Source organism: Erithacus rubecula, assembly GCF_903797595.1.
Source record: "Erithacus rubecula genome assembly, chromosome: 3".
NCBI lineage: Eukaryota > Metazoa > Chordata > Aves > Passeriformes > Muscicapidae > Erithacus > Erithacus rubecula.
In genome coordinates this window covers 114,609,504-114,635,558 of record NC_136689.1, presented here as the reverse complement: position 1 = coordinate 114,635,558, position 26,055 = coordinate 114,609,504, and the positions used below count along the sequence as shown (strand labels likewise).

The 26,055-nt window shown below is 38.5% G+C and overlaps 1 protein-coding gene across 4 annotated transcripts; it reads left to right on the top strand.

Annotated features, from left to right (window-relative positions):
• The first annotated feature begins 1,384 nt into the window (after nucleotides 1-1,384).
• MYBL1 (MYB proto-oncogene like 1) lies at nucleotides 1,385-24,834 on the top strand. 4 transcript variants are annotated; one of them, XM_079300061.1, is made up of 16 exons: nucleotides 1,385-1,704; nucleotides 5,125-5,227; nucleotides 5,360-5,431; nucleotides 8,191-8,283; nucleotides 9,459-9,679; nucleotides 11,374-11,557; nucleotides 11,776-11,850; nucleotides 13,298-13,402; nucleotides 14,645-14,878; nucleotides 15,182-15,547; nucleotides 16,002-16,144; nucleotides 16,349-16,463; nucleotides 18,059-18,175; nucleotides 18,262-18,366; nucleotides 20,251-20,430; nucleotides 22,202-24,834. In XM_079300061.1, exons 1-16 carry the CDS (start codon nucleotides 1,685-1,687, stop codon nucleotides 22,328-22,330), a joined length of 2,262 nt encoding a protein of 753 aa, XP_079156187.1. In that variant the 5' UTR covers nucleotides 1,385-1,684; the 3' UTR covers nucleotides 22,331-24,834. The 4 variants fall into 4 exon arrangements, with proteins under 4 accessions (XP_079156187.1, XP_079156184.1, XP_079156186.1 ...); XM_079300058.1 differs by having other exon boundaries at nucleotides 1,542-1,704; nucleotides 13,301-13,402; XM_079300059.1 differs by lacking the exon at nucleotides 1,385-1,704 and adding an exon at nucleotides 1,805-1,931.
• Nucleotides 24,835-26,055: the final 1,221 nt, after the last annotated feature.

Sequence of the window (26,055 nt, the reverse complement as noted above, 5' to 3'; positions counted from 1 at the left end):
TTTTTTTTTTGACTGTGCAGCTGCCAACATCTGTCTTTAAAGCAGATGCTCCCGCCTGTTCCCCTGGGAGCTCCGTGGAGTCCACATGTCCATCAGCACAGCCACACGAGGATGCGATGCCGTGTTTCTATCGGAAAGGAAGGTGTAGCCAGGTGGGGTTCGGCTTCTCCCAGGCAACCAGTGACAGGATGAGAGCACATAGGCTGTGCCAGGGGAAGTTAGGTTAGACATTAGGAATTCCTTCACGGAAAAGGTGACTGAACATCGGAACGGGCTGCCCAGGGAGGTGGTGTAGTCACCGCCCAGGAGGTATTCAGGGAAGGACTGGATTTGGCACTCAGTGCCGTGATGAAGTTGGCGGTGGTGAAGTTGGACTCGATGATCTGAGAGCTCTTTTCCAACCTGATTCCGTTTGGGGCTGGCCTCTTCCCAACACTCCCGGCGCCGTGGCTGGAGCAGGAGCCTGTAAGAGCGCTGGCTGGCTGGCAGATGGATGAGATCCGCGCTTCCCGCTCCTCAAGCACGCGAGCAGCGACAGGACATGGACTTTTCGGCAAGGGAGGGAGGCGGGAAGCGCTTCCCTCGTACGCCAGGACATCTCGCTCCCGGCGCGGGAGCGTGAGAAGCCGAGAGCGCCGCGGCCCCGGCGCTGACCGAGCCGGCGGCGGCAGGGCCCGGGCTGCGGGAGCCGCGGGCAGGCACCGGGGCCGCTCGCAGCTCCGCGTCTCCGTCCCGAGGGCGTCTGTACAGTCCAGCTGCTCCCGGGAAGGGAATTCCAGTAAAAGGCTTTATTCTATGGAGCGGAATGTGCGGCCAGCTCCCTTCGATAGCTCAGCTGGTAGAGCGGAGGACTGTAGAGGCGCGGCCCGCGGGAATCCTTAGGTCGCTGGTTCGATTCCGGCTCGAAGGAGGCGCTCGGTTTTGCCGCGCGGGGGCGGCCCCGCCGTTACTTTTTCTCTCTTTTGCCGTCGGGAGCCGCCGCCGTTGCCGCGGGCGCGGGGGCGGCTCGCGGGTGCTCGCGGCGGGGCGTTGCGGGGCCGCCCCGCTCCCCCCGTCCCGGGCCCGTCACACCACCCGCCCGCCGGCGCGAGGCCCCGCCCCCTCCCGCCCGGCGCGCGGAGCCGCGTGCGGCCGGCGGCGGCCAATGGGGCGTCAGTCCGCCTGCGCAGATTCAAACGGCGGCTCGCGGGGGGGAGGCTGCGCGCGAGATTCGGGCGGCACCGGCCGAGCGCGCCGCGAGCGCCGGCGGCTGAGCCCGAGCGGCGGTGGCGGCGGCCGGTGCGCGGCGGGGGCCGGGCGGGCACAGGGCAGCGCAGCGCAGCGGCCCGGGCACGAAGGGAAGGAGGGCGGCGGGCGCCGCCGGAGCCCGCGGCAGCTCTGACAGCATCGGAGAGCGAGGCGCAGTAGGGGCGAGAAAGGGGCCGCTGCGCGCCCCGTCCTTGCGGGCAGCGGCCAGGCCGAGCCATGCCTGACGCGCCGGGGCCGGGCCGGGGCTGAGGGCGGCCGCCGGGGCGCTGCGGGCACAGCGGGGAGCAGCGGGCCCTGGGAGGATCCCTGCCCGGCCGGAGGCGTTGCGTGCCCCGCTACGTCCCTGCCCTGCCGTGAGAGAGGGAGCCCGGGCGGCTCGGGGGCTCCGTGCTGCGCCCCGCGGCCGTGGCGGCCCCCCCTATGGTGCGCGCCGAGGATGGCGGAGAGACGGCGCAGGTGAGTGCGGAGCGGGGCGCGCTGCGCTTTCTGCCCCCTTCCCCTCCCGGGCAGCGCTGCCTTCCAGGTGCCCCCCAGCGCCCCGGGATCCCGGCCAGGTGCTCTCTCCGCGCCCCGGGATTCCGGCCAGGTGCCGCCCCGCCCCTCACCGCCGCTCTCGGCCTCCTTCCACCGCCCCAGCCTCGGCTGTCACTGCCCACCTCCCTCCCCCTCCGGCACCCTCGCAGGTATCTCTTCTCCCGGACTTCTGGGCACCACCTCTCGCGTACAAATCCCGCCTTTCCCCTGGCAGCTGCTGTCACTTCTGTGCTTTCGCTCAGGTCGTCTTTGTTGTAGCTTACCTGGGCGGCGGAGCTTGTCAGTAACAACTGCGTTGTCTCCGCAGTCGCTTTCCGTGCTGGTTGTTTTCCTTTCGGTGGAGTAACACTTTTTCCTTTTCACCTCCCAAGTGGCTTTGGCACAGTCTTGGTGTAAGGTTTGGGCCTGTTGATTCTTTCAATACGTTCAATGCACCTACTTTTTCTTATCTGACATATTCTTTGACTGAAGGTATCACAATCTAGCCTGAAATATTCCTGCGAGATAATGTTTTGCACTAGAGCTCCAGGAGCTGCCCTAGATGGCTTTCACACATCTTTTGTTATATTGATATGAAAATGGGTGTGTCTTTGCTTTGTATTCAGAAGGTGGGTCTTGGCGAACTGTTTTGTCGCTGTAATTATTCTTGTCTTAAATCGGTTTTTGGAAATTTATAAAGAGATGTAAGAGGTTAGGATTGAGAAGGGAAAGGATACTCGGTGAGTTATCTATGGCATCTGGGGTTTGTTGTGAATGCATACTTTTCATGGAATTGGGGGTAGTTTCAAAGTTGCACGTTAAAGCTGCTGCTGTGTTTTCCTCCGATGTGGAAAATTGTAAGAGAATACTTTTCTGCAAAACTGCAACTAAAACAAGAAAGCGATGCTTTGGTGTGTTGTAGTTGTGTAAGCCACAAAGGGCTCTGCTTGCAGAGGCTGACTGCTGAAGCTGTCTGTGCTTTGCTGTCTCCAAGAACAGCTCAGAGAGAGCATGTTTCTTGGCACTCCTAATCGGCATTTTGTAGTTTAAGGGACTTTCACCTGTGGTATTACACATAGTAGTTTCGTTCTTGTCAAGCTTTAGCTTGTATTATCCCGTGGCTGTGGAGTGCTTTGATTTAATGATTGAAAGCACAGTGGGTTGTGGATAACAGAGGAAGGTTTGGTTAGAGATCGGTAGCCCGAGGCGGATGTTGTGTCAGTGTCTGATGGTATCTCCAAAACTAAATCTTTGAACCTGTGAGTTAACATAAAAGTGACTTCAAGACTTTTCAATTAGGTGTAAAGCAAGGAGAAAGTGTCATTGTTTTGCACCAAATGGTATTAAGTTTAATCTTGTATTCGTTTGATGTTAAACTGCTCTTGGTTGTTGCATTTGCAAGCATGATTTTTTTTTTCTTTTAATGGTCCTCAACTCAGAATTGCAAGGACAGCTAGCACAGAAAATACGTACTTTACTGTCACAGATGTCTTATTTGATGAAACTTGGTGGCTGCCTTCCACTTTGGTGCAGTAGCTGTTTCATAACTGCAAAATAATTGTCAAATGAACTGTAGCAATCCCATGTGTTCAAAAATCTTGTCTTTTTAATTGAAAACTTTATGTAGTGGTCCCAACCATTAATCTGGACTTGATTTATAGTCAATCATAGCACAAGTGTAAACAAGACTCAGGACTGGTGGTGGTTCAGGTGGAGTAGACTGCTTGCTCACAAACTAGTTTGCCATGCAGTGGGTTAGGAGGTGTTGACAAAGGACTTTACAAGAAGGCCTGATTTTAGTTATAAGTGAACTGTATGGCCTGTTTGATATGAAATGGTATTATGAGAAGTGTGTTTTGGTATTACAATCCTAAGATCCCTGAAATTTCTCAAATAACTGTGGATGAAAGAAAAAAGAGGAGCTGGTAGGGTGGTAGAAAAACCTGTTGCTTCTGAGTTTAAGTTATCTTTTTACAAGTCTTAAGCCACTTAATGCAAACCTCTTAAAGTCATTGTGTTTGCAGCTCTTTTAATTTTTGGAAAAGTATGGTGAAGAACTTGCTGTTGACCTTCCCACAAGTTTGCTGCCTTGTCTTTCAGTAACTCAGCAAAGTTTTAATTTGTTTATGTTTTACTGCTGCATCATGAAGCTAAGTAGGGCAAATGCAGACGTAGTGTAGGATGTAGAAGCAAGTGTGCAGGAGTTGGATACTTACTATCCTGTGGTAATGCCTTTGAATAAAATATGTACTTGTTGGCTAACAGACTTAATGGGAAATAACAAATAATGTGTAAGCAGTTTATCAGCATGCTGTGCTGATCATTGCATGTTCTGGAGAGATCGTCCATCAAATCTGTTCTTGACACCAGCACAGGTTAATTTCATTACTGGGGAAGGGGTTTTTTATACTTTTAATTGAAAAATTGAAGTAATTGTCAAGGATGAGCAGAAATATTATTTTTTTAAACCTGAATTTATGATACTTTCGTCGTGCTTTGTGCAAATAATAAAATAGAGAAAAAAATTCACTCTGAGACCGCTTTTAATTTAGGCAGCATATTTGGATGTCAGTCCCTTCTTTGTGCCTTTGCTGTAATTAATGCAGGGGCACTGCAGCTCTTGTTGGTAGACGTAGGTTTCCACATGTTTGAATTTATGCTGACGTGAGCCACTGACACAGAAGTTTAAGCGATGATTCCGTGGAGCACTTGCCTGTGCCGCCTGCTTGGAAGGCTTTGTTTATGCAGTTTGGAGTTCGGCATTTGTCCAGTAGATGGAGCGGGATCTACGCGGAGCCGCAGAGGTACCTGGCTGCCCTGCCCCTCCGGCTCTGCGCTCTGAGGATCAGCGCTGATGCCGCAGTTGGGAACGTATCTGTCTTCAAAGATTTGTATCCAATTCCTGTAACACTGAGGCAAGGCTTTTAGTCAAGTCAGGAACCCACTTAAAATCTCAATCTGAGATTTACTTTTTGACATTCTTGTTGTGTTTGCTTCAGTTACGGAGGTGGATCATGAATGTGTTTTGCAGTTTAGCAAACCAATCTATAAGCTCATTCATGTAAAATAAAGATTTAAAAATCTATTAGAAATACATGAGTCTTTAAAGTAGTTTTTACTTCAAATTTGAGTCGTGACTTGGAATAAGTTATCTATCCACTGTGTGGCCTTGAAATTAAAATTAATTCAGTACTTTGACATGGTGAACTGCTAGAGGCAGACCTTGTGATCATGCAGATTCCATGTCATTTTAGAACAATATGTGCAGCTTGGAAAAAGCTACAAGTAATTAGAAAAAACTGCTGTTCAGCAGTATTTTAAACTGTATTTTGGTTCTCTTCACTCTTCTGTTGTACTTTGCAGTGAGGAAGACGATGACTTTCAATATATGGATCATGACTATGAAGTACCACAGCAAAAAGGTTTGAAGAAGATATGTAGCAAGGTGAAATGGACCCGTGAAGAGGTAACACTTTTTTTTTTTTTTTTGCTTTAGTCTGATCCTTACCTGATCTTCTTAGCTCATGAAATATGTTATTATTTAGTATTGTATTGGGGTAGCATGTAAAATTTATTGGCTGAGGTTATGTCTTAACAGGATGAAAGGCTAAAGAAGCTGGTGGAACAAAATGGTACAGATGATTGGGCTTTCATTGCTAGTCATCTACAAGTAAGTTGAATCTCTGTTTCAGTTAAGTTCTCTTAATATTTATTTACTTTGGTCATATGTCTAGTTTGAAAATGAAGTGAAATAGGATCAGAAGCACATAATAAAAGCTATTTTAGAGGAGGCTTCTAAAATAGACTTGAGATCTAGCTCAAACCTTGAAGAACCTTATTGGCTCAGTCTTCAGTGAAAGTTTGAAATGATCAAAAATACATTCTGTTCACACTTGCTATTTGTTTTCATTATGGAATATTTTCCTTTATCTTACTGGTTCCATTACTCATGGTGGCTAGATCCACAAGCAGTTAGCAGAGTGGGTTGCATCTGAAAGATTGCCTGAAAGGAGGGGGATGAATTTCTTAACCACCATAGTTAAGGGGGCATGTGTTTTATTTATTTATTTATTTGTGTGTGTTTGTTGGGATTTTTTGTTTGGGTTTGAGATTTTTTTTTTTTTTTTGCAGTGATGACTGCTTGCTTCTCCAAGTTAACAGTAGAAAGTACTTACAACTAGAATTGATGTTTTTTTTTTCTCTTCTGAACAAATGTAAAATGTCTGCTGTAAAAACAAGGTAGAATATAAGGCTGGATATTCAAATATTAGAAATCAAAAAATTACACCTCATCCTACCTTTGAGGTTCCCACAATATTGTGTGGGATGATGTATGAAATTCCATTGTAAGCTAGAAAAGGACTTGAATTCTAAATGCTGAACAACTATAACTTTGCATTGTTCTCATCATATTTTTGTGCAACTGTGATGCTTCTGATTTTTTTCCAAGTGGCAAAATATAGATATCAGGTAATAAGCTCAAAACTTGTAAATTTAAGTCATGTGTAAGCAAATACATATTGCATATGTGTACATTGTTCCCTTATAAAAATTAGTGAAATAAGTGGATGACAGAGGAGAATAAAAAAAAATTTATATTAGGCTGCTTAAAAATACATTTGGTGATACTGATATGCAGGTGTAGTATGGAGTTGCATTTAACAAATCAAACAGTTTAATAAAAAATTCTCCAGCTAAAAACAAATAGTTCTGGTGGCAAAAGTCCTGTTGTTCAGCTGGGCCCAAGTGAGGCTGAAAAAACATTCCCCAGGAAAAGAGGAAGAAGGCATAATCAGGTGCCTACTGCAGAATCAAAGATGTTGGAAGGAATTTCTGCAGGTCATCTGGTTCACAGCCCCTGCTTAAGCAAGATCAGCTGGAGCAGGATGGCCAGGACAGTGTTTGGGTTTGATTATCTCCACAGATGGAGCATTCACAGCCTGTTTAGGCAACCTATTGCAACAGCCAAATAATAAAGGCTGGCATAATTCACACTTACCTTGTTACTGGTGGTCTTTTACGAGGAAAACCAAGGGTATCTTGAATTGTAAAGGCCCTCAAACTGTTATTCTTTCAAACCCTCATTTCTTTGTTGGAATATGTACAGGTAAACCTTCGCTTCATTCTGTCTGAACAAAGTGAAGATGGCTTCAAGATTACTCTCAAGAGAGAGAATGTAGCTTGTAATTGCTTTTGATTTTTTTTGTGGCTAAGGCAGACTGAAACGATTATATTGTTTCATTCCATCATTTGTTTGCTCTTCTCTCCAAATTGTATTATGATTTCAGAAATTTCTGGAAGATAAAAGCACTAAAAGGCCACAATTTAAAATGTTTTTTGTCAAAATGGTAACAGCTATTCTATATTGAGTCTGTCTTTTACAGCTTGTCTTTAACAGGAAATGATGATGTTTTGTAAAAAACTGTAGCGTGCTTTTTATTGTACAGTTATTAGTTATTACTTATATTTATTACATTATATATTATATATATAGTTTATTATTTATTATAGTTATAACTTACAGCTTGAAGGTAGTGTGCACAGTGTGATTTTGGGTGTTAGTGTTCTAGGTGGTTTTTTTGGTCCTGCAGACTGTTACTTCGTTAACTTCATTTTAGCATGGTAACACCTTTACTTGGCAGACAAGACCAGCAAAGCCTTGCAATGGATATTTGCTATCCAACAGCTTGCACTGAAGCAACAATCATGTCCCAGTGTTAAAAAAAGTATGCTGTCCTGGGGCAGGCTCTTACCTGCATATTTCTAAGCATTGGACCAACCCTTTCATATAGACAGTTTCTAGAAGGCTAAGTGAAGGTTATTTCTCTTTCATAACTGGGAACAATATTTCAAAAGATCCTTAGTGAAGCTACAGAAAAGCACCATCTGTCCTGACCAGCAAAAGCAATGTTGTTTAATTAGTATGTGTTAACTAAATTTGATCTAAATCTGTTTTTCTTAACACTCTAGTAAAGAGCTGAGAATACATTCATTTGGGATTTAGCAAAAAGTATATTCTTTTATTTGAAAGAAAAAGTATTTCCTTAAAAATTTTCTCCCTTTTTAAAGTTATAGATAAAGTAAAAAATAGATCATCCACAAAGTTCAGAGAATGTGTGGAGTAATGAGGACAAAAATAATAAAAATTTTTCTTTAAAGAAGAGTAAGTTCTGAATTTGATTATAAAGTTAGCACATTGAAGTAATTAGATTAGAGCTTCATGCAAGGTTGTTTTTTTTCCGGAGAAGAGTTTTTTATAAGCAAATGGAATAAGAAATAATAAGGGAGAATTTAACTATTATACTTAGAACAAATTTCTAAATAAGTCTTTTAATTTGAAATAAGCTAATAATTCATTCTAGAATATATTTACAGATTTATGTATTCAATAGTTTTAACATCTACACTGGTCTTCTACAACTGTTTCAGAATCGTTCAGATTTTCAGTGCCAGCATCGGTGGCAGAAGGTACTAAACCCAGAATTGATTAAAGGTCCCTGGACTAAAGAAGAAGATCAGAGGGTAACAAAAACTAATTGATACTCTGCTCTTTAACAAAATTGGCATATGACTGCTAAGAATATGTACTTTTTAAAGTTCCATTCCCATACAGTTGATATTTGATGCATCTTGTGACATGGATGCTTTTATTACATTATGATGTATGAGAAGAAAAAAATTCTGTCTTAAGTAGATATAATGTTTGGTCTGCTCAAGCATTTAATTTCCCATTAGTAAGATTGCTGGCTGAATTACTCTAGTTTACCAAGTAGAGGGGGAATCTCTTAGTAGCACTGAAGATCAAAGGTCTTGTTTACATCTTTTGTTCCTCAAACCCACTAGACTTGAAGGGATTGGGAATAAGGGAAGTTATTTCATAACATACTGTTACAACCCTGAGATCAGCTGATTTGGTTAGAGCATAGTGCTAATAATGCCAAGGTTGTGAGAGTGATCCCTGTATGGGCCACTGGACTAGATGATCCTTCTTGTTTCTTTTCAGCTCAGAATATTCTGTGAAAACATTTCTTTGTGTAAAGAAGATATCAATGTTTTAGGCCCCTTTTTTTTACCTTGTTGTTGTTAATCTGTAGTGTAGCCATTTGCCTGCACAGCCTGGGCTGCTTGGTAGGGAGATGCAAATACAGTTTTCCTGTGGTATTTCAAATTGGTTTCTTGTTCCTACTGTTTAAAACTGTTCTAAGATGTTTTAAACTACTGTTTGTCAATTTATGAATTTGGTCTTCCTGATCTATTTTCTTACACTTCTCATTAGTCTTTTAAGAAAAAGCTTCTACTTTGTAAAAACTCCCAACCTCCATTCCATTTTCAGGTGTAGAGGTGTGGTCTTTCCTCATATGAATATTATTGAAAACAGTCAAATGAAATGTCTTTATCAATTTCTATTTTGGTCTTTCCTGATGTCAGCTTACACAGTCCGTGGTAGAAAGGAAACTTCCAAATGAATGTTTTCATCAGTATACACTTATATTCTAAACACAGAGAATTTGGAGTTAGTAATTTTTTGATTTCTTGAAAAATCATTTTTAAACCCCCAAGTTACTGTCTGCCTCCTTAGGCCTAATATCAGTTGACTGTTATAATGCTATTCTAAAATGTGAGTTTATCAGTGTTCTCAGCCTTTGCTTAAGTAAATCAGATTTTGAAATTATAATGTGCTTTCATCTCTATTCCAGGTTATTGAATTAGTTCAGAAGTATGGTCCAAAGCGCTGGTCTCTAATTGCAAAACACCTGAAAGGAAGAATAGGCAAGCAGTGCAGAGAAAGATGGCATAACCATCTCAATCCTGAGGTTAAAAAATCTTCGTGGACAGAAGAAGAGGACAGAATAATCTATGAGGCTCACAAGCGTCTGGGAAACCGATGGGCTGAAATAGCAAAACTTCTTCCTGGAAGGTGTTTTTCAATTCTATTTGTGTTAAATGTTGGAATATGAAAAGTGCTCATCTCAGTACCTTTTCAAATCTTAACTTGTTAGTCAGAGAACATCTGTTGAGACTTATATCAAAACAGTTACCTTGATAGATGCTAAAAATCTTTCACATTTGATTTGTATTCTTAAAAATATGTAAAACCCATGGAAAGAGCTCTAAGGGTTTGAAGGTATCTTCAAATTCCTCCTGATCACTTAAAAAACCTCTGTAATAGAGCTGAACTGAATTACCTGCAAGTAGTAGTAGAAAAATTATTTGATATCAAACTTGATCCCAAAGTGCCTTCATTAATATGCATTTGAGGGTGACTGTCCTGATTTAAGATCTGATTTTCTTTTTTTTTTTTTTTTTTTTGTATAGCACTTGTTGAACTGAACAAAAAAAAAAAAGAATAACGTTCAAAAGTCCAGGCTTAGGAGCCATGCATTGCAAAGTTAGTTGGTTATCATGAAGTCTCTAAGTTAAGAATGAATTGTATTCATTGTTTGCCTTATGTTTCTTTCAAGTTTTGTTGCCAATTTCTGTGGTTGTGGAAAACAAAATTTTACTATGTGAGGAGTTTAATGAAATAATTCTTTTATCTTGTACTGTTAATAGAAATGCAGTATTAAGCTGTCCCTTTCTGAGTTCAATTTATGTGTTTGAGAGGTGACTGTCTAGCTGTGCCTAAGGCATGTCAGCATTTGTTATCTTGGTGTAATGAGGGATGTGTGGTTAAAAATTTTGTGTTTTGCTTAAATGCACAATCTGTGGCTCACAGTAAATCCTTTGGAGGAATGAGAAGAGAATGGGCTGCATCTAAATAGAATTTCAGAGAGGGAAGATGAGTTTGACAGATGAGTTCCTATTTACTAGCTTGTTTGTTGTCAATAAATCTGGCACTCTTAGCTAAAGACTGCTAAAGATCATAGACCTAGAAGATTTGTAGAGTCCAATAATAGGTGGGATGAAAAAGGGGAATACTTCTTGGAATCAACCTTAAGAATGGGACTTTAACCAATTTTTGTTACTGTGTCCCTCTACCTAAAGCTAGGAATAATAATGCTAATATTTTAGGCAGTAAGGCAGTTTTAGCCTACTCTTGACTTAATGTTTGGTGTTGAGTGATTTCAGCCTGCTTGTTGAAGTGCATGCCTGTTTTATGCTATCCATGAACAAGGTCATGAAGAGGTAGTAGGATGTTCTTCCACGAATTTGCAGATGAAATGCAGGGTGGGGCTTGCAGGCTGTCAATTTTAGAAGAGATGTCTTCCTGTGGCAAACAGCAGCCTAAGTGCCTCTATTATGCTGTGGGATAGTGAGGTGATTGTCTTAGCTACATGTACTGCAAATTTATAGCAGAGGGGTAAGTGTGTGTTCACTACATTATTCCAAGTATTTAAGAAAAAAGATTCCCCCTATGATTACAGTCTGAACCAAGGTTTTTTCCTTTTCTTCTTTTAATTTCTGGTACACTTGAAGTTTAGTAGAAGTAAGTTCTGAAAAGAGTAGCTTTCTAGTCATTATGCTAAAACCCTACTGATAACAGAACTTTGTCTAAGCTGCTAGAGCTTTCTGGATTTGTGGCTTCAGATTAACTACTGTAGAAACCCTTAAATTGTGTCATATATTAGATTTTGAGATCTGGAAACCAGATGTTTTATACTTTCGTTTTAGGACTGATAATTCAATTAAAAATCACTGGAATTCAACAATGCGAAGAAAGGTGGAACAGGAAGGATATTTGCAAAGTGTTATAAAGTCTGAAAGTGCTAGTTCTGCTGAACTTCAACCCCAACCTTGTCTGACTATGGAACACTTGCACACTCAGAATCAATTTTATGTGCCTGTTCAGACACATGTAAGTTCAAAATTTAGAATATTAAGTATTTCCCAGTTTCAAATAATTGATTTAGTTTGGAACAAGAAACAGATCTGAAAGATTGAAGATCTGTTGTGTATTTTTGTGATTTTATGGCAACTCGGGTTTTGTAAACCATAGTTTATGTATAATAAACTAGAGATAATTTTGTAGCCTCCTTTTCTTGAGGGTTTCTAAATTTTTTTATGCTTTCTTAGATTCCAGCATATCAATATGCCTCACCAGAAAGCAGCTGTCTAGAACATGCTCCATCTTCTTCCAACATAGTTCAGGTAAATTGTTAACAGCCTTCATAAATTAAAGAGAATTTGCTGCATAATATTATTCAGTAAAACTAAAAGATGTGTATCTACAAAATGTCTGTTAGTCTTTATCATTCACCTAAATTTATATAGATTCCTCTGCAAGTATGCTTGCAAGTGTAATTGGTTGTTTAGGTAGGAAAAATGAAGCCCTCTTTGTATATCCCAGAAACATGTTTGTGCTTATTTCTGATAGACATATGGCTTAAAGCGTAGTCTACTTGTTAAATCTCCAGGCTAAATTGTGACTTATATTAGTATTACCTATCTTATGAGAGATTGAAAGACAAGACTTTACTATCTACAGATATGTAATAAATGTAACTACCTGGAAATCCCAATTTACTGTGACTTACACTTCTGGCTCATTAGATCTTCTTTCATTAGATTTTCTTTCTTTCTTACTGATAAACATCTTTCAGTTAGTTGAAGATGCTCTTTTGTATAATTCTAAATACTGAAGAATTAAGAAATGTTAAAACAAATAGAAATTGGATATATTATTTCTTTTTGCTTTTTTGGGCTCGCTTGGAATATATCTTCTCATGTGATGCAGAATGAATTATAGATCTTGGTTTCTAATATGGCATCTTGGAATAATTCTTGTGAATTTGGAATTAGTAAAAGAAGTGATTTGACACAAGGAATAATACATGTTTTGTTTGTGTTAGAGGAATTCTGTAGAACTTTCTACCTAAACTGAAGTTTCCCCACGCAGGTCATCTGTTTCATGTTGCATTTTCTTCCCTGATAATGGTATAAGAATACAAGTCACAAAAAAGCCTCAAATGGCTTTTGGCAGTCTGGATTGCTCTACACAAAAAAGTATAAGATACTTTCTGCTCCTTTCTGCTCTAAACTGGTGATAGCATATATCCTCACCTACATTTACAGCAATAATGGAAAGTATTGAGGAGTTGAACAAGCAAATTTATCAAAACCAAATTATTTTTTTTTTCTGATAGTAGTGGTTGCTTGTATAAATGCTGTGTCAGCAAATGCTGATTTGAAACACTTTCTTGCATGCTTAGTGTGGATAAATAATACAAAATTGTAGAAGGCATGTAAAAACAAGCACATAAACTGGTGTGACAGCACTTGGTTCTATTAAGGATAGAATGTAGTGACTTGAGTTTAGAAAGTACTTTAGCACTCTGATAATTTACTGACCATGTTAGAATCCAATTAAAATACCACTTTACACACCACTTTAACATCAGATCCATCTCCTGATAATTGGAGTTGTTTCACTTGTGGGTGACTTCTGTACTACAATATATGATACGACCTGTACAGTTCTGTTCCCTCTCTGTGTGGATTAGTGTTAAAAATACAGCTGTGTTATAATACAGAATCTTTACTGTGAAGAGGTGGTGGAAGTGAAAAATAGTAATGGCTTCTTTCTTAAATTTTTCAGCAGCCATTTATTGATGATGATCCTGATAAAGAAAAGAAAATAAAGGAACTTGAATTGCTACTTATGTCAGCAGAGAATGAAATCAGAAGAAAACAAATGTCTTCTGTAAGGATTGCAGATTTCTCTAAATATTTGGATATGCATTACTGAGGTTAATCCTCAGAAATTCAGTCATGGTTGTGTGGTTTAGTGTGGTGTTTTTTTCACCTGACCCTCTAAAACCAAATCTATGGCTGTTGCATTGAAAAACAAAAATCTATATATTAGAACTGAGACAACTTATTTTTAGTGCAGTTTTCTAAGCTGTGAATGCAGCAGCAAGATGACCAGCAATTTGGCAGTTCCTAAGACCTCTTATTTTAATCCTCTTTCAGGAGGTGACACATTTGTTACTATTGCCATTCACATTTATGGATCACCAATGTTGATCATCTGCTTAGTAAAGAAAGGTGAAAAATACATGGGGTTTGCCCCATTTGATTTCAAAATGTCCTGTAGATTGTATTTTCCTCAAATTTCAGTGTGAGTGCTTGCAATACTTAATATCCACATTTGAACATGACAAACACTAAATAAATATGCACTGTGCACAATTTGTGTGTGAATTCAGTGGAATTTCCCTAATTCTGTGGAATTAGGGTGACTTAAAGATGAGTCACTGATTTCCTCAGAGGGCTGTGCTTATCAGACACCTAACTAACCCAACCATACTGATCACTAGTTTAGGTTACAGGTGAACTTCAGATTTTATGTGGTGGTTTGTCCCTGGCATTCTATTGAAACAGTGCAGTTCTACTTATCTAGTAGAATCTGGTTTGTTTCTAGAGTTCCAGCAAAAATTAAAATTTGTTTCTTGGGTACTAAGCAGTCTACTGAAATGGGGTAACATTTTAGAAGTTTACTTGACTATTAAAATCTGCATTAATAAAATCCAGATCAAACAAGTAGTATTTCACACTCTAGAAACATTTTCTTATTTTAAAATTAGAAGTTCGGTGTTCTGTATTGAAGATAACTTAATAATATACTGGTGTCCAGGTACGCAGGAAACTTGCATCAGAGATGGCTTCCAATACAGCCCATAATTACCTAAGTTGTGTGTATAAGATATGAATGTGAGGTAAGATAAAAATCTTAAACAATTTGAGAATGTTGAGCATAATAATGTAAAGAGAAGACTAACTTCTTTAATTGAAACAGATAATTAGTATTTGAAAATGCCAAAATTAATAGTTATGCTTAGTGTTTCCATGCACTACTTTTTTTCCACCTTGCAGTCACATAATTGAGTCTTTTCAGCCTCTAAGTTGAAAAAGATTAACGTGTTTCTTCTTCATAACTTTTTAGCAAGCTGGAAGCTTGTCTTGTTGGTCTGGAAATTTTATCATGGAGGATTGTATGCCTAATACACTAAGTAGCCTTGAGGAACAAACAAGTAATTTCTACAGCATGGATGAGACCCGCATCACACCTGTTCAGCAGAATTCACCACCTAAGTATTTGGGTGTAGAAGCAAATAGAATGTTAACACCTCTACAAACCATTCCAGAATTTGCAGAGACACTAGATCTTATGGAAATTGTAAGTTTGTATTCCTTGTTCAAAAGAAGTGTTTCATTAGGAATGTCAACTTACACTGTGTGTGTAAAGTACTCTTAAAATTACCTTATTTTCTATTTGTCTATAATGTCTTCCTTATCAAGTGCTTTATTACCTGTTGTAGAAGAATTGTGTTTTAAAATATCCAGTGTTTTATGATTGCATGACAGACACAGGGAGAATAATTCAGTATATGGCTTGTGGAGGTAGAGGGCTGATAGATTGGGTTGGACACTCTGAAGTAATCTTGGATAAGCCTGCTTGTGTTTTGCATCTTGCCCATAGGATCCGGTAGCATGGAGTGATACCTGTTTTGAGCTTTCCGAGGCTGTTGTATCCCCTGTCAAGCCAGCTCCAGTAAAACTAATGCGGCTTCAACACAGTGAAGGGGCTGCCGACTGCCAGTATAATGTCGGCGTTATGCTTGATGGCAAAAACCACAGCAGCGTCAGTGGGGATGAGGAAACAGTTTTTTCAGCAACCTCAAACTTAACTAAGTTCAGCAATCCACCTGCTATCCTGAGAAAGAAGAAGAGATTGCGTGTTGGGCAGTCCCCGGTTACTGACCTGAACGATGGCTCATGTAACGACGGCGTCAACGTTGCGCTGAAGCGGACACCAGTGAAAACACTACCATTTTCTCCATCACAGGTGAGTGCATTTTTAAATATGGCTAAACATGAAGACTGTCGTGGGTGGGTTATAAATTGTAAGTAGTACATTGTAGCCTAAATAAATGTCAAAAAACTTCTTAAAACATCTGTATAACGGTAAATCTATTAAAAATGTATCATTAAACAACCTTTTGTTTTGAAGACTGATGGGGAGGGCAGCAGCAGCAGTGGCAGCCTCTGTCTCAGCTCACACTTTCTCATGCAAATAATTGTTGATAGAGACCTTTTGTGTCTGTGACCTAATTAAGTAGTAGGGGGTTTAAGAAGAAAATCAAGGTTTCAGCAATAAGTGTAAGTCAAGAATACAGTATTGGGATTTGTCAGTAAAAGTCTTTCAGATATATGTATATAATTTGGGGATCTTTGCTGTTAAGGGCAATGGTGAGATTTTGAAAAATGTTCCTTTTTCTTTTTTCCCTTCTTGTGCTTAGTTTTTCAACACTTGCTCTGGAAATGAACAATTTAACTTTGAAAATCCTGCATTTACGTCGACTCCAATCTGTGGGCAGAAAGTTCTTATTACGACTCCTCTACACAAGGAAATGACACCACAGGATCAAAAGGAAAATGTAGGGTAGGTTTATTACATTAAGAATCTGGTGGGGTTATTAAATTAAAGTTTAATAGACGTGGGGTAATGCTATGGTGATCTCAGTACTTTCAGATTAATGGTGGTGATATCTGTTGTGTAAATGAAGGTATTTTAAAACGTTTCTTAGATTAATTTTATTACATTGCTAATGATAAAATATTAAAATGCTTTTCTATGCTTGAATAGTTTTAGAAGTCCCACAATGAGAAGATCTCTTTTGGGTTCAACACCAAGGACACCAACTCCTTTTAAAAATGCTTTGGCTGCTCAGGAAAAAAAGTATGGTCCTCTCAGACTTATGGTATGTGATGATACTGTTTGTTTTCTTCTTTGCTGAAGTTTAAATGCCCTCTTGGTTTTCAGGTACTGTAAGCCTCAGGGTGATCTTAGAAAGCATTTTCTTATCCTAGAGAACAACTAGAATGTGAATCAAAACCTCTTTGGATGTGGTTGTTACACTGCACTGAAGGATAGAAGTCTAAAGGCATTCTCTTCTTGAATAGCAATTTGGTACATATAATCATTTGATTCACAGTACTCTTAAATGCATCAGTTTCATGCTTGTGAATTGTTTTAAATTTGTCTAGCTTTGCTAACACTATATCTCTTAAAAGGTGGTTGCATAATTGCCTGAAATTTTTATTTTAATACTTTAGGATTCTGGTTTTTCCAAAGATAAATTTTAAGTCAGAGAATGAATGGGTATGGGTTCTATAGCTGGGTAATCTGGTAAGAGCAGGCTGCTGTAGATGAATATGACTGACCTTATTATTTTAAACAACTTTCACATTGCACTTGAAAAACTGCATTATCTTTGAATCCTCTGGACTATGTAAGAGCCAAGTTGTTCTTTGGTTTTGGTTCTTCTACAGTACTAGGACTGAAACTAGATGTTTACCACAGTGTGATAATCTTGAGTGGTGTTTGCTGTTTTCTTAATCCTAAATCCCAAAATTGTAGAATAGCAGTTCATGATCCTCTCATTCTACTGGCTATCACACTTATTTTGGTTTTGTTGACTATGGATAATGTTACCTTTTTTTGTTAGTTTGTTCCAAATGAATTAAATTTTTGTTCTCTTCCTAACCTACCTAAGGTATGTTAATGCATAATAACTTTTGGAATTCAGGAGACATATGCTTTTCAAATTCTGAAAAGATTCCAACCAATATATATTGACTGCTTCTTTTCTGCAAACACAGAAGGTAGCTCAGACTTTGCCACAGGGCTTGGCACCATCTGTGTTACCCTATAGATTCACAGTCCCTCACTATGCAAATGGAGTGGTTTGGCATTCCTGTTTCTGTCCACTATTAACCTCCTGTTCAAAATCAAATTTTGAGGGCTTAAGGGAATTCTTCTCCTGTTGGTACACAAAGGAGCCATCTGTATGGCTTCTGTGAAATTCTGTACTGTACTTAGAACTATCAATGTCTTATTCAAAGATTTGTGTTAAAATTGGTATAAATTCTTTTCACAACAACAGTTACACATTTCTAGTACAGTTTTTACTATGTTTTTATGTGTGTGTATATACATACATGTGTTTATGTAAGTATTTAGTATATATGAATTATTTGTATCCCTTTTATCAGCGAATAGCCATTTGCTAACAAGTAGCTGGTTTTCTTCAATGCTACCTTGCATTTTTGGGGCATTGTGTGCATATATATGTTTTATCGGGATAAAAATAATGTGGAGTAAAATGAACTTAAAATGATGTTCATAGCCCTGAAATGTAGCCCTGTGGTTTTTAACTACAGTACCTTAGGTGCTTTCTTGCTGGATTTTGCAAGATTTCTTTTCTAGCCTACATTAGCTGAAAGTAGAATGTTGTGAGAACTGGTCACTAATAGACTTCCTGTATTTTCTTCTTCAATTTTAATTAATGTTTAGTCACAACCACTTGCCTTCTCGGAGGAAGACATTAGGGAAGTTTTGAAAGAGGAAACTGGAACAGATATATTTCCCAAGGATGAAGATGACACTTTGTATAAAAACTGCAAGCAGGAGGTAATATGACAATAATAATTTCAAATAGGGAATAACTGATTTTAAATAATATTTTACAATTTTTCTCTGAAAAATGTTTATTTCAGCACAACTTTTCTAAAAAAGTGAGAAAATCACTGGTCCTAGATTCACAGGAAAAGGAAGAGGTTGGAGCCCAGCGCTTGACAGAAGATAATAGTTTAGATGTACAGGTAAGAATTAAACTAAACTAACTTAAGAGCATAATTGGCAGCAATATTAATATGGGACTGTGTATTTTTTGTTCTGCCCACTGAAATAATTTTTTGGATTAAAGTTGCTAGATTACTATATCTGGAACATGAAAAATACTTTCAGTTTGAAATACTGTTTTAATACTGGGCTTGAATTCGTGCATGAATTTTTCCTTTCAGCCCTTCAGAGTAGGTTAAATGTGAATGCTTTACAGGTTTGTAGCAAAGCTGTTTCCATGCTGGTTACCTATAAACTTTAGCATACACAGCATGCTGAAGCTTTCTGTAACATACCAGGAAGATGACATTTGCTCCTGTGCTGTGCATGCTCGAGAGTCTGGCAAACATGTTCTGAAAATACCTAATTGCATATTAGGCAGCATGTTTTTCCTGTTTCACATAGTAGGGGAATACTTTTAAGAAATACCAAGCATGTAAAAGATTAAATTTGTGTGTTTCTTCTGCCTAAAGGAATTTGAATACTTCTGTCTCAAGAACCAAGACATGAAGAAATCAGATATGAGGCTATTTTGATCCTTACTTCCTTTATAAAGAAGCTTAATGTTTTTTCAGTTGAGTAATTGAATAGCTTAGTCTTGTAGGAAAGCTTCTTTCTAATGAGTTCTTAATGCATGTATGTGTTTAATGCTCAAAAGAGTAAATGTCTGTGATTCTTATTAGGTTTAAGGCTATATACAGGAGCCAAGGTCCTTAAAAAGACTGTGTAAGGTGCTTAGGTCATACTCCTTTCTAACTGGTTTTCTAAATTCCCTTCTGAAGTGCCTCTTAGACTCTGTGCCAAGCCTTGGTATCTTTCTCCTGGGTATTGGGCCCTCTGCCACCTAGTGGGAATTGCCAGCTTCCCCAGGGAACATCTCTTGGGAGGAGCAGCAGTGCTCCAGCCATTCCAGTCATGACCAAAATACCTGCTCTTCTCTTAGTGGTGTCTGGTTATGACACATTGTGTATCACTGAGTCCAGGTTAAGATTCATCATGTTGAGGTCTGTTAAAGGCTAAGGGCTGGGGAAAAGTTGATTTTCCTTCATTTTTGTAAGGAATGCTGGTGCAACAAGAATATTCATTCCTAGCAGAGAGATTGGTTTATTTTTCATTTTTACCACTATCTTTAAGCAGAGATTGTGTGTCCATGTGATGGTAATTTAGTGATAAGGTTGAGGTAGAATAAATACTTAGAAGGTTGATTAATGCAGTTTAAAGGGATGTTTTTGTAAGCAAGCAAATATTTATGCCAGTGTTACTGTGATCTAATTTTTGGTCTCTAAGATTGACATATATCTGTCTTCCACTTTTGTATACTGAAGCTGGATTAATTTCTTTTTATTGCCGTAGGCATTACCAATATATAAAATTCTTCTTAAATGATCCATCCAGTGCTTATTTCAGTTTTTAAAGCAGTTCCTCCCCCTTAATATGATGTGATATTACTTTTTTGACTCTGGTCTGCTTGCCCTTACTTTCACAAGAGTTGTCCTAGAGGTCAAAGTGAATTTTTTTTTTCTTTAAAACTATTCTATAGTTGCCACTTTATCAAATCTGGTTTTTAACAAAGTGTATCAGAGTGGTGTGGCTTTAGAGTAAAGAAACTGTCTACTCAGTGATACCTAAACCATGCTAGCAGCTGCTTGTTGTACTATGCTTGGTACTGACTGTGGATCCCAGTATGGACCAGGCTAGTTCTTCATATACTGTTCACTGCATTTTCTTTTCAGATTCATTCCTAGGGTCTTTCTGATAGTATTTGCTTTATTTACATTTTGGCTTCTCTGACCACAGCAGCTGAAGTCTTTCTGTATTAATTACTAATTATTATTCCTGTTCCCTACTCTCTTTTTTGTCAATAGTCAAAAAATGCATATACTACATCTTTGTTAATGACACCGTTGTTGGAAATACAGGACAACAGATGTAACCTGACACCAGAAAAACAGGATACAAATCCAACAAACAAAGCAAATGCAGTAATTAAGAAGAAACTGAATGCATGTGCTACAAAAAATGTCAAAATGGAGAAAGCTCTTCAGGTCTGGATGCAAAGAATTCTGTTAGTGGGTTAACAAAGAAATTTTGTATTGTTTTCTCTTGCACTAACGTCTGGAATTGTTGAAACCAGTGATCCAGTTTCAGTGTTTCCATGATTCTTATTTCTTGTAAATTGGTAATTTTTCCGCAGTGTTTATTCATAGCTAAGTTCTTTAAATACAATCCTGGTGTTTCACACATTGTTTCAGTGAGGCAAGCTGATGTTTCACTAAGATGTAGATTGTGTGGGGGGAAGGAATAAAAAACAGGGTAGGGGAGACCTACAGAACAGGCTTGGGTGCCCAAGACTAGGAGTTAGAAAACTTGACCTGGTGTAAACTACACTTCTTTAGGACTTTAGTTTCTCGGATTTCTCTGGTGCTTACTCTTCATAATAAGCCCGGTGGGATTCATTAAGCAGAGTTCATCCACAGTTTCTGTTTGGTAATTGTTCTTGTAACATCTGTATATTTTCCATACTGGTAAAACCATGCAACCTAGTTTTTCCTCTGTCCTGATCACCAGATATAAGAAGAGATTCTTTGGCCTAACTTTGGACCAATTCCAGTTTGTCCCACAGGGAGTTAATGTATGAAGTATTTTTATCTTCTCAGAATACCTACCACTCTGTATTAAAACATTTAGAAAAAGCCCAAAAGTCAAGACACTTGGAGCCTGATCATCCACATTCTACTTAATTGCTGTAACCATGATGTTTTTAAGTAGAGGGACAACAGTAATACTTTCTGATCTTTTCTTATGAGGAAGAAGAACAAGTCATTTAACTGATATTAAAATTAAAAAATAAAAAAATTGCTGTGAATTGCAGCAAAGGTGAATACATCTATCTGACCCAGAAGCGTGGTCTTTGGAATACTTAATAAAAGAGCTTAGTCATAGTATACTCAAAAATATTTTCATTGAACCATCTTTTTTCCTTTTTCCCAAGAGAAATTCCCTATCAGTTTTGTGTCCTCTCTAACCCCAAGTCCCTTCCATGAATCAAGTTCTGCTAAATTTACAGAGAAACTCAGACAGCTAATTTTCTTTGTCAATCAATATGTGGAACTGATCCTTGGGATCAGTTTCTAGCTCGATGTGGGAGGGGGAGTATCTTGCATCCATCATCATGCTACAATCAGCCAATGTCAGCTCCAATTTGGAGCTGAATCAGCTTGAGATCCAGTGCATCATGTGAAGATGTAGGCTTTGCTTCATGAAAAAAGCAGGACTAGGAGCTTAAATATTCTTCTGTTCATAGTTGTTATTCCCAATTCCTTTGCCATTTCTAGGATCTTCCCAAAAATCTGACCATTGTTCCATAGTTGCCACTTGGTTCAGTAAAGTTCTCCACAGTCTTCTTTTCCAGCTCCCAAATCATTTTACCTTCCTTGGTGTCTCCAGACAGCTGTCAGTAATGTGTTTTTTCTGCCTGTTGAACTTAGCACATCTAAAGAGGAAGATACTCAAAGAAGTGATAACTGAATTAGCTTCACTTTCATGTATTAATTGTTGAACTGGTTAGACTCTTCATTTTGTGTGTTAGAACTTGAAGCATAACTCGGCTGCTCTGCTTTGGAGCTGGATTAAGGGGTGGTGAGGGAGCTTTGTCACAAGCTTTAGGTATTGTACTGTAGAACTAAATCCTTCTCAGTAAAATATACCATTTCTAGGCTTTAATAATTTATTATTCCTCTGAAACTTTGTATGATAATTGCTCAAGTATTTTAGTTTCTTAAAAGAACCTTTTTAACAGAAGTTTATTTTGCGCAGCCAAATCGTGACTGGGAGGCAGTTGTTTATGGAAAAACAGAAGACCAGCTTATCATGACTGAACAAGCAAGAAGGTATCTGAGCACATACACAGCTACCAACAGCAGTTCGAGGTCTCTGATACTGTGATGGTCACTGCAGCTGACAACCATCTCTTTCCATTGGAACTGAAACAATGTTGGAGGCATTTCTCCTGCAATACTTGGGAATTAAGTCTTTGAGAGAGTCTGCCAAGGGAAACCTTAAAGCTACCTTAAAGCTTCCTTTCTTCTTTTGACTGACAAAGAACAGACATGAAGCTCTTGCATGCTTTATGAAAGGATACTGCAAACAGTTCTGCAATGAATTTTTTAGATATTAAAAAAGTAAACCCCTAAAATATAAAGAAGGGTAAAATACATTGCAGTACTGACAACATACAGTTTTTAGGTCTATTTTTCATATTTATTCTTTTGACTTGCATCGCTTTTTTATCTGTTAGAGCATTTTCAACATAGAGTAGGTTTATAGGTTGTTACTGGTTTCCAAATGAGCAACATACATGACAGAATGTGCTTTTGCTTATGTAGCATTTTTCTAGTATATAAAGAAACACAATGGAAAGGAGTACAAAGGAAGGATAGAAAGTTGCACTACTAATTTTTTTTGGTATGCTGCAAAACAATGAAATTAACTACAGTGTTAAATATATTTATTTGCAAATGGTACTAGAAGTAGGCAGAGGGGGGTGAATTAAGTTTAGTGTAAAGCATCAGTATTTTCTTCATAAATCTCAAAATGAGATGATTGTTGAATGTATTGTACAGTATGTAGGAACAAGCAAAATTTTGTAAATTGGAAAGGAGTCTGTTTTTATAATTTATTTCCATTTCAAAGCTTAAATGTAGATATTTATATGTATGCAGGTTGTCTAGAGGCCAATGTTGTTTCCTGTTAAAACAGCTAAAATGAAAAAAGGACAAGTTTAAAATATATTCAATAGCAGAAGAAGAATTACAGTGGTGAAGTGTAAAAATCTATACTGTATGTTACATCTACATAAAGATTGCACTATAGCCCTAAAATCATGTTGGTCTACAACATAATTACAAGGTATTCCTGTATTATACAGCAACTGTTCCTGTACCTTGTTTAAATATATTTAGAAAGAAATGGTGGGGTCTTACTTGTGACTGAGGAGTACTTTGTCCTGCATAGGAACTAAAAACTAATGCATTTTCACTATATATATTTTATTCTTTTTTTTTTTTTTTTTTTTTTTTAAAGAAACTTGGCACCTTGGATCTCAAAACAATTGTATCTGCACTTAACTTTGACCATTATATACTGACTAAATGTTTGAAGAGCAAAGAGAACATTCTTTTATTTATGAAAAAATCTTTGTCCTTATTTAAAGGTATACAGGTCACAACACTTGCTTTAGTTGCCTATTTTAGGTATTTGCACTTATTTTATGTCTTTATTTTTGATTTTGAAGGAATGTTTTGGTTTGCTTTTGTTGTAGAGATTTTTATGTAGTTAATTTCGAGCAAGTTATAATGGAGTGCTCTCAACAGATACTGACAAGTAAATAGAATTGTACACTGTAGTTTTAGTTATTTATAATTCAAACACTCTTCCTCTCCACTCCCGGGTGTGCTGCTACAGTTCGTGGCAGAATCGGCTTGCTGCTATGAGAGATGGAAAGAGCGAGCATCATATGCACTGTATGTAAAATTACATGATGTCAGGTTCTCTAGTTAACTTTATGAGATCAACCAGTACTATGCAGGGTGTGGAAAGTTGTTCCTAACACTTTAATATCAAAGATGGTAGGGAAGAATTAATTAATGGAGAATTTTCACATGATGAGCGGCACAAGGAAGGTAATGGGTTCTTAAACTTTTTTTAAAGCATCTCAAAGCTTATACAATCCTTGTTTTTATGAGCTTTTTGGTATTGGCTCTCATAGTAGTAGGCTCAAACATTTTTAGCAGTTTTTAATTCACATCAAAATTTTAAGGGGGACGGGAATCCTATTATAAACAAGGGATCAGAAAATGCCCATCATGCCAGGATTATTCCTCACCTAACAAAATTTAGAGGAGTCAATTGGAATTCTTGGCAGTACTAGATTTAGGTGTATATGACCAGAATGGATTTAACAGCAACATATAATGCTGGAGACAGCATTTAATTCGTAAAAAATGAAGCCAGACATTAAGACAGAATTACTAGAATCTGGATGGTATATTGAAGTAGAAATGGTATCATCAAAGCTACCTATACCAAGTTTAAGCATAGATTTATGGTAAGTAGTAATAATTTGTGTTGGTATTGGTTGGATCGTTTAGTTAACTCCTACTTTGTTGCTTTAGCAGGAAGGTTTTAATCTTTCATATGTCAGGCATCTTATTACTTTTTGAATGTTGTGTGCATTTGCATTTCTTTCAGTTTATAGGTAAATTGTACATGCAGCAGCCAAACTTGCATGAAACCTAATACATATTACACCATATTTTTGTTCTGAGGTTTGACATAACGTGCAACAAATGCCTTGTTTATCTTAGTTTTTGTTGTACCACAAACTTTTATGTAAGAGAATCTCACAATACAGACCACGTTAATGTCAGAAATAAAGCATCTACATACCAGGTTGCTGTAAGTGTCTTTTGTTTGAAAACTGTAACACTCAGTGCTCATTAAAGCAGCATCTATGTATGTGTGCCTGTGGAACTGCAAGAGGCCTGTGTTTTCTGGACTGGTAATCAGTGGGTTACACAGCAGGGAGTCCCTGGCAGTACCTGCTTCAATCCCATATGCATGTAAGCCTCCTTGTATCTAGTTCAGTTTCTATTTGTCTCTCAAAGCTGTAACAAATTTTTATGTGTAGAAGACAATTTGAGGAATGAATGCTGATCTTTTGTTACATTCCTTTCATTTGTAGGGTAGAAGTATTTTAGTATGTGTGCCTGAGGTTTGGGAGGTAAATGCAAGTGTAAGCTGTGTGGTGTGATTTTATTTTTTTTCCTCTCCTAAGTGGTTCTCACATAGATGTATTAATCTGAGTTAGTGTTAGACTTAAACTCTCTTATTTGGATACAAACATGGGTATTCAATGCAAAATTTCCATTTCCCAGTTTTGTGACAGTATAAATGACAAGGTAATGTGTTGAAGGAAAAGGACAAGAGGGACTTCACAAACCACTTCTTCAGAAACAGGTCCTGGTAATTTGTATCGTTTAGCTTCAAGCTGTAAGAACAAACTCTTAGCTGTTATGGGGGCTTTTCTGGGGATTTGGCTGTCATAGCCACTGTATAATTAACCTGCAGACATGCTCATGTTTGCACATATGAAGTGTTCCATCACTTGGGACAAGTGTGGTGGACTGACTGGAGCTTTTGTTTGTCATGGCTGGATGCTGCTGTCTGAAATGGGGGCGAAGTGTAGGTAGATGAAAGTAAAGTCCAATGATGTAGCAAGTTAATTTTTCTGTGTTGTCTTTCCTCAGAGAAACAAAGTAGAGCAAATGGACAGCCAGTAAGGCAGGTTTGGCAGGAACTACAAGCTTAAGTTTTATTATATGAGAACTCTTGAAGCTTTTCTTATGGGTCTGACTTTTACTTGGAAGAAATGTTCTTTAAAGAATTGATTGGTAAGAATAGTCCTAGTTCCTACTGCTGTTAATCAGATTTTACGTGAGAATGACTCTACTAGATTTGTACCAAACTAGAATTGATCCAATGCTGTGAGTGAATCAAGCTTTGTGAAATAAGGGTTTTAACACTGAATATTAGTGGACCAAGGTTGCACCATACTTACGACTGAGAACTTAATGCCAACAAGAAAAGTTTTGAAACTGAAATAGGTTTTT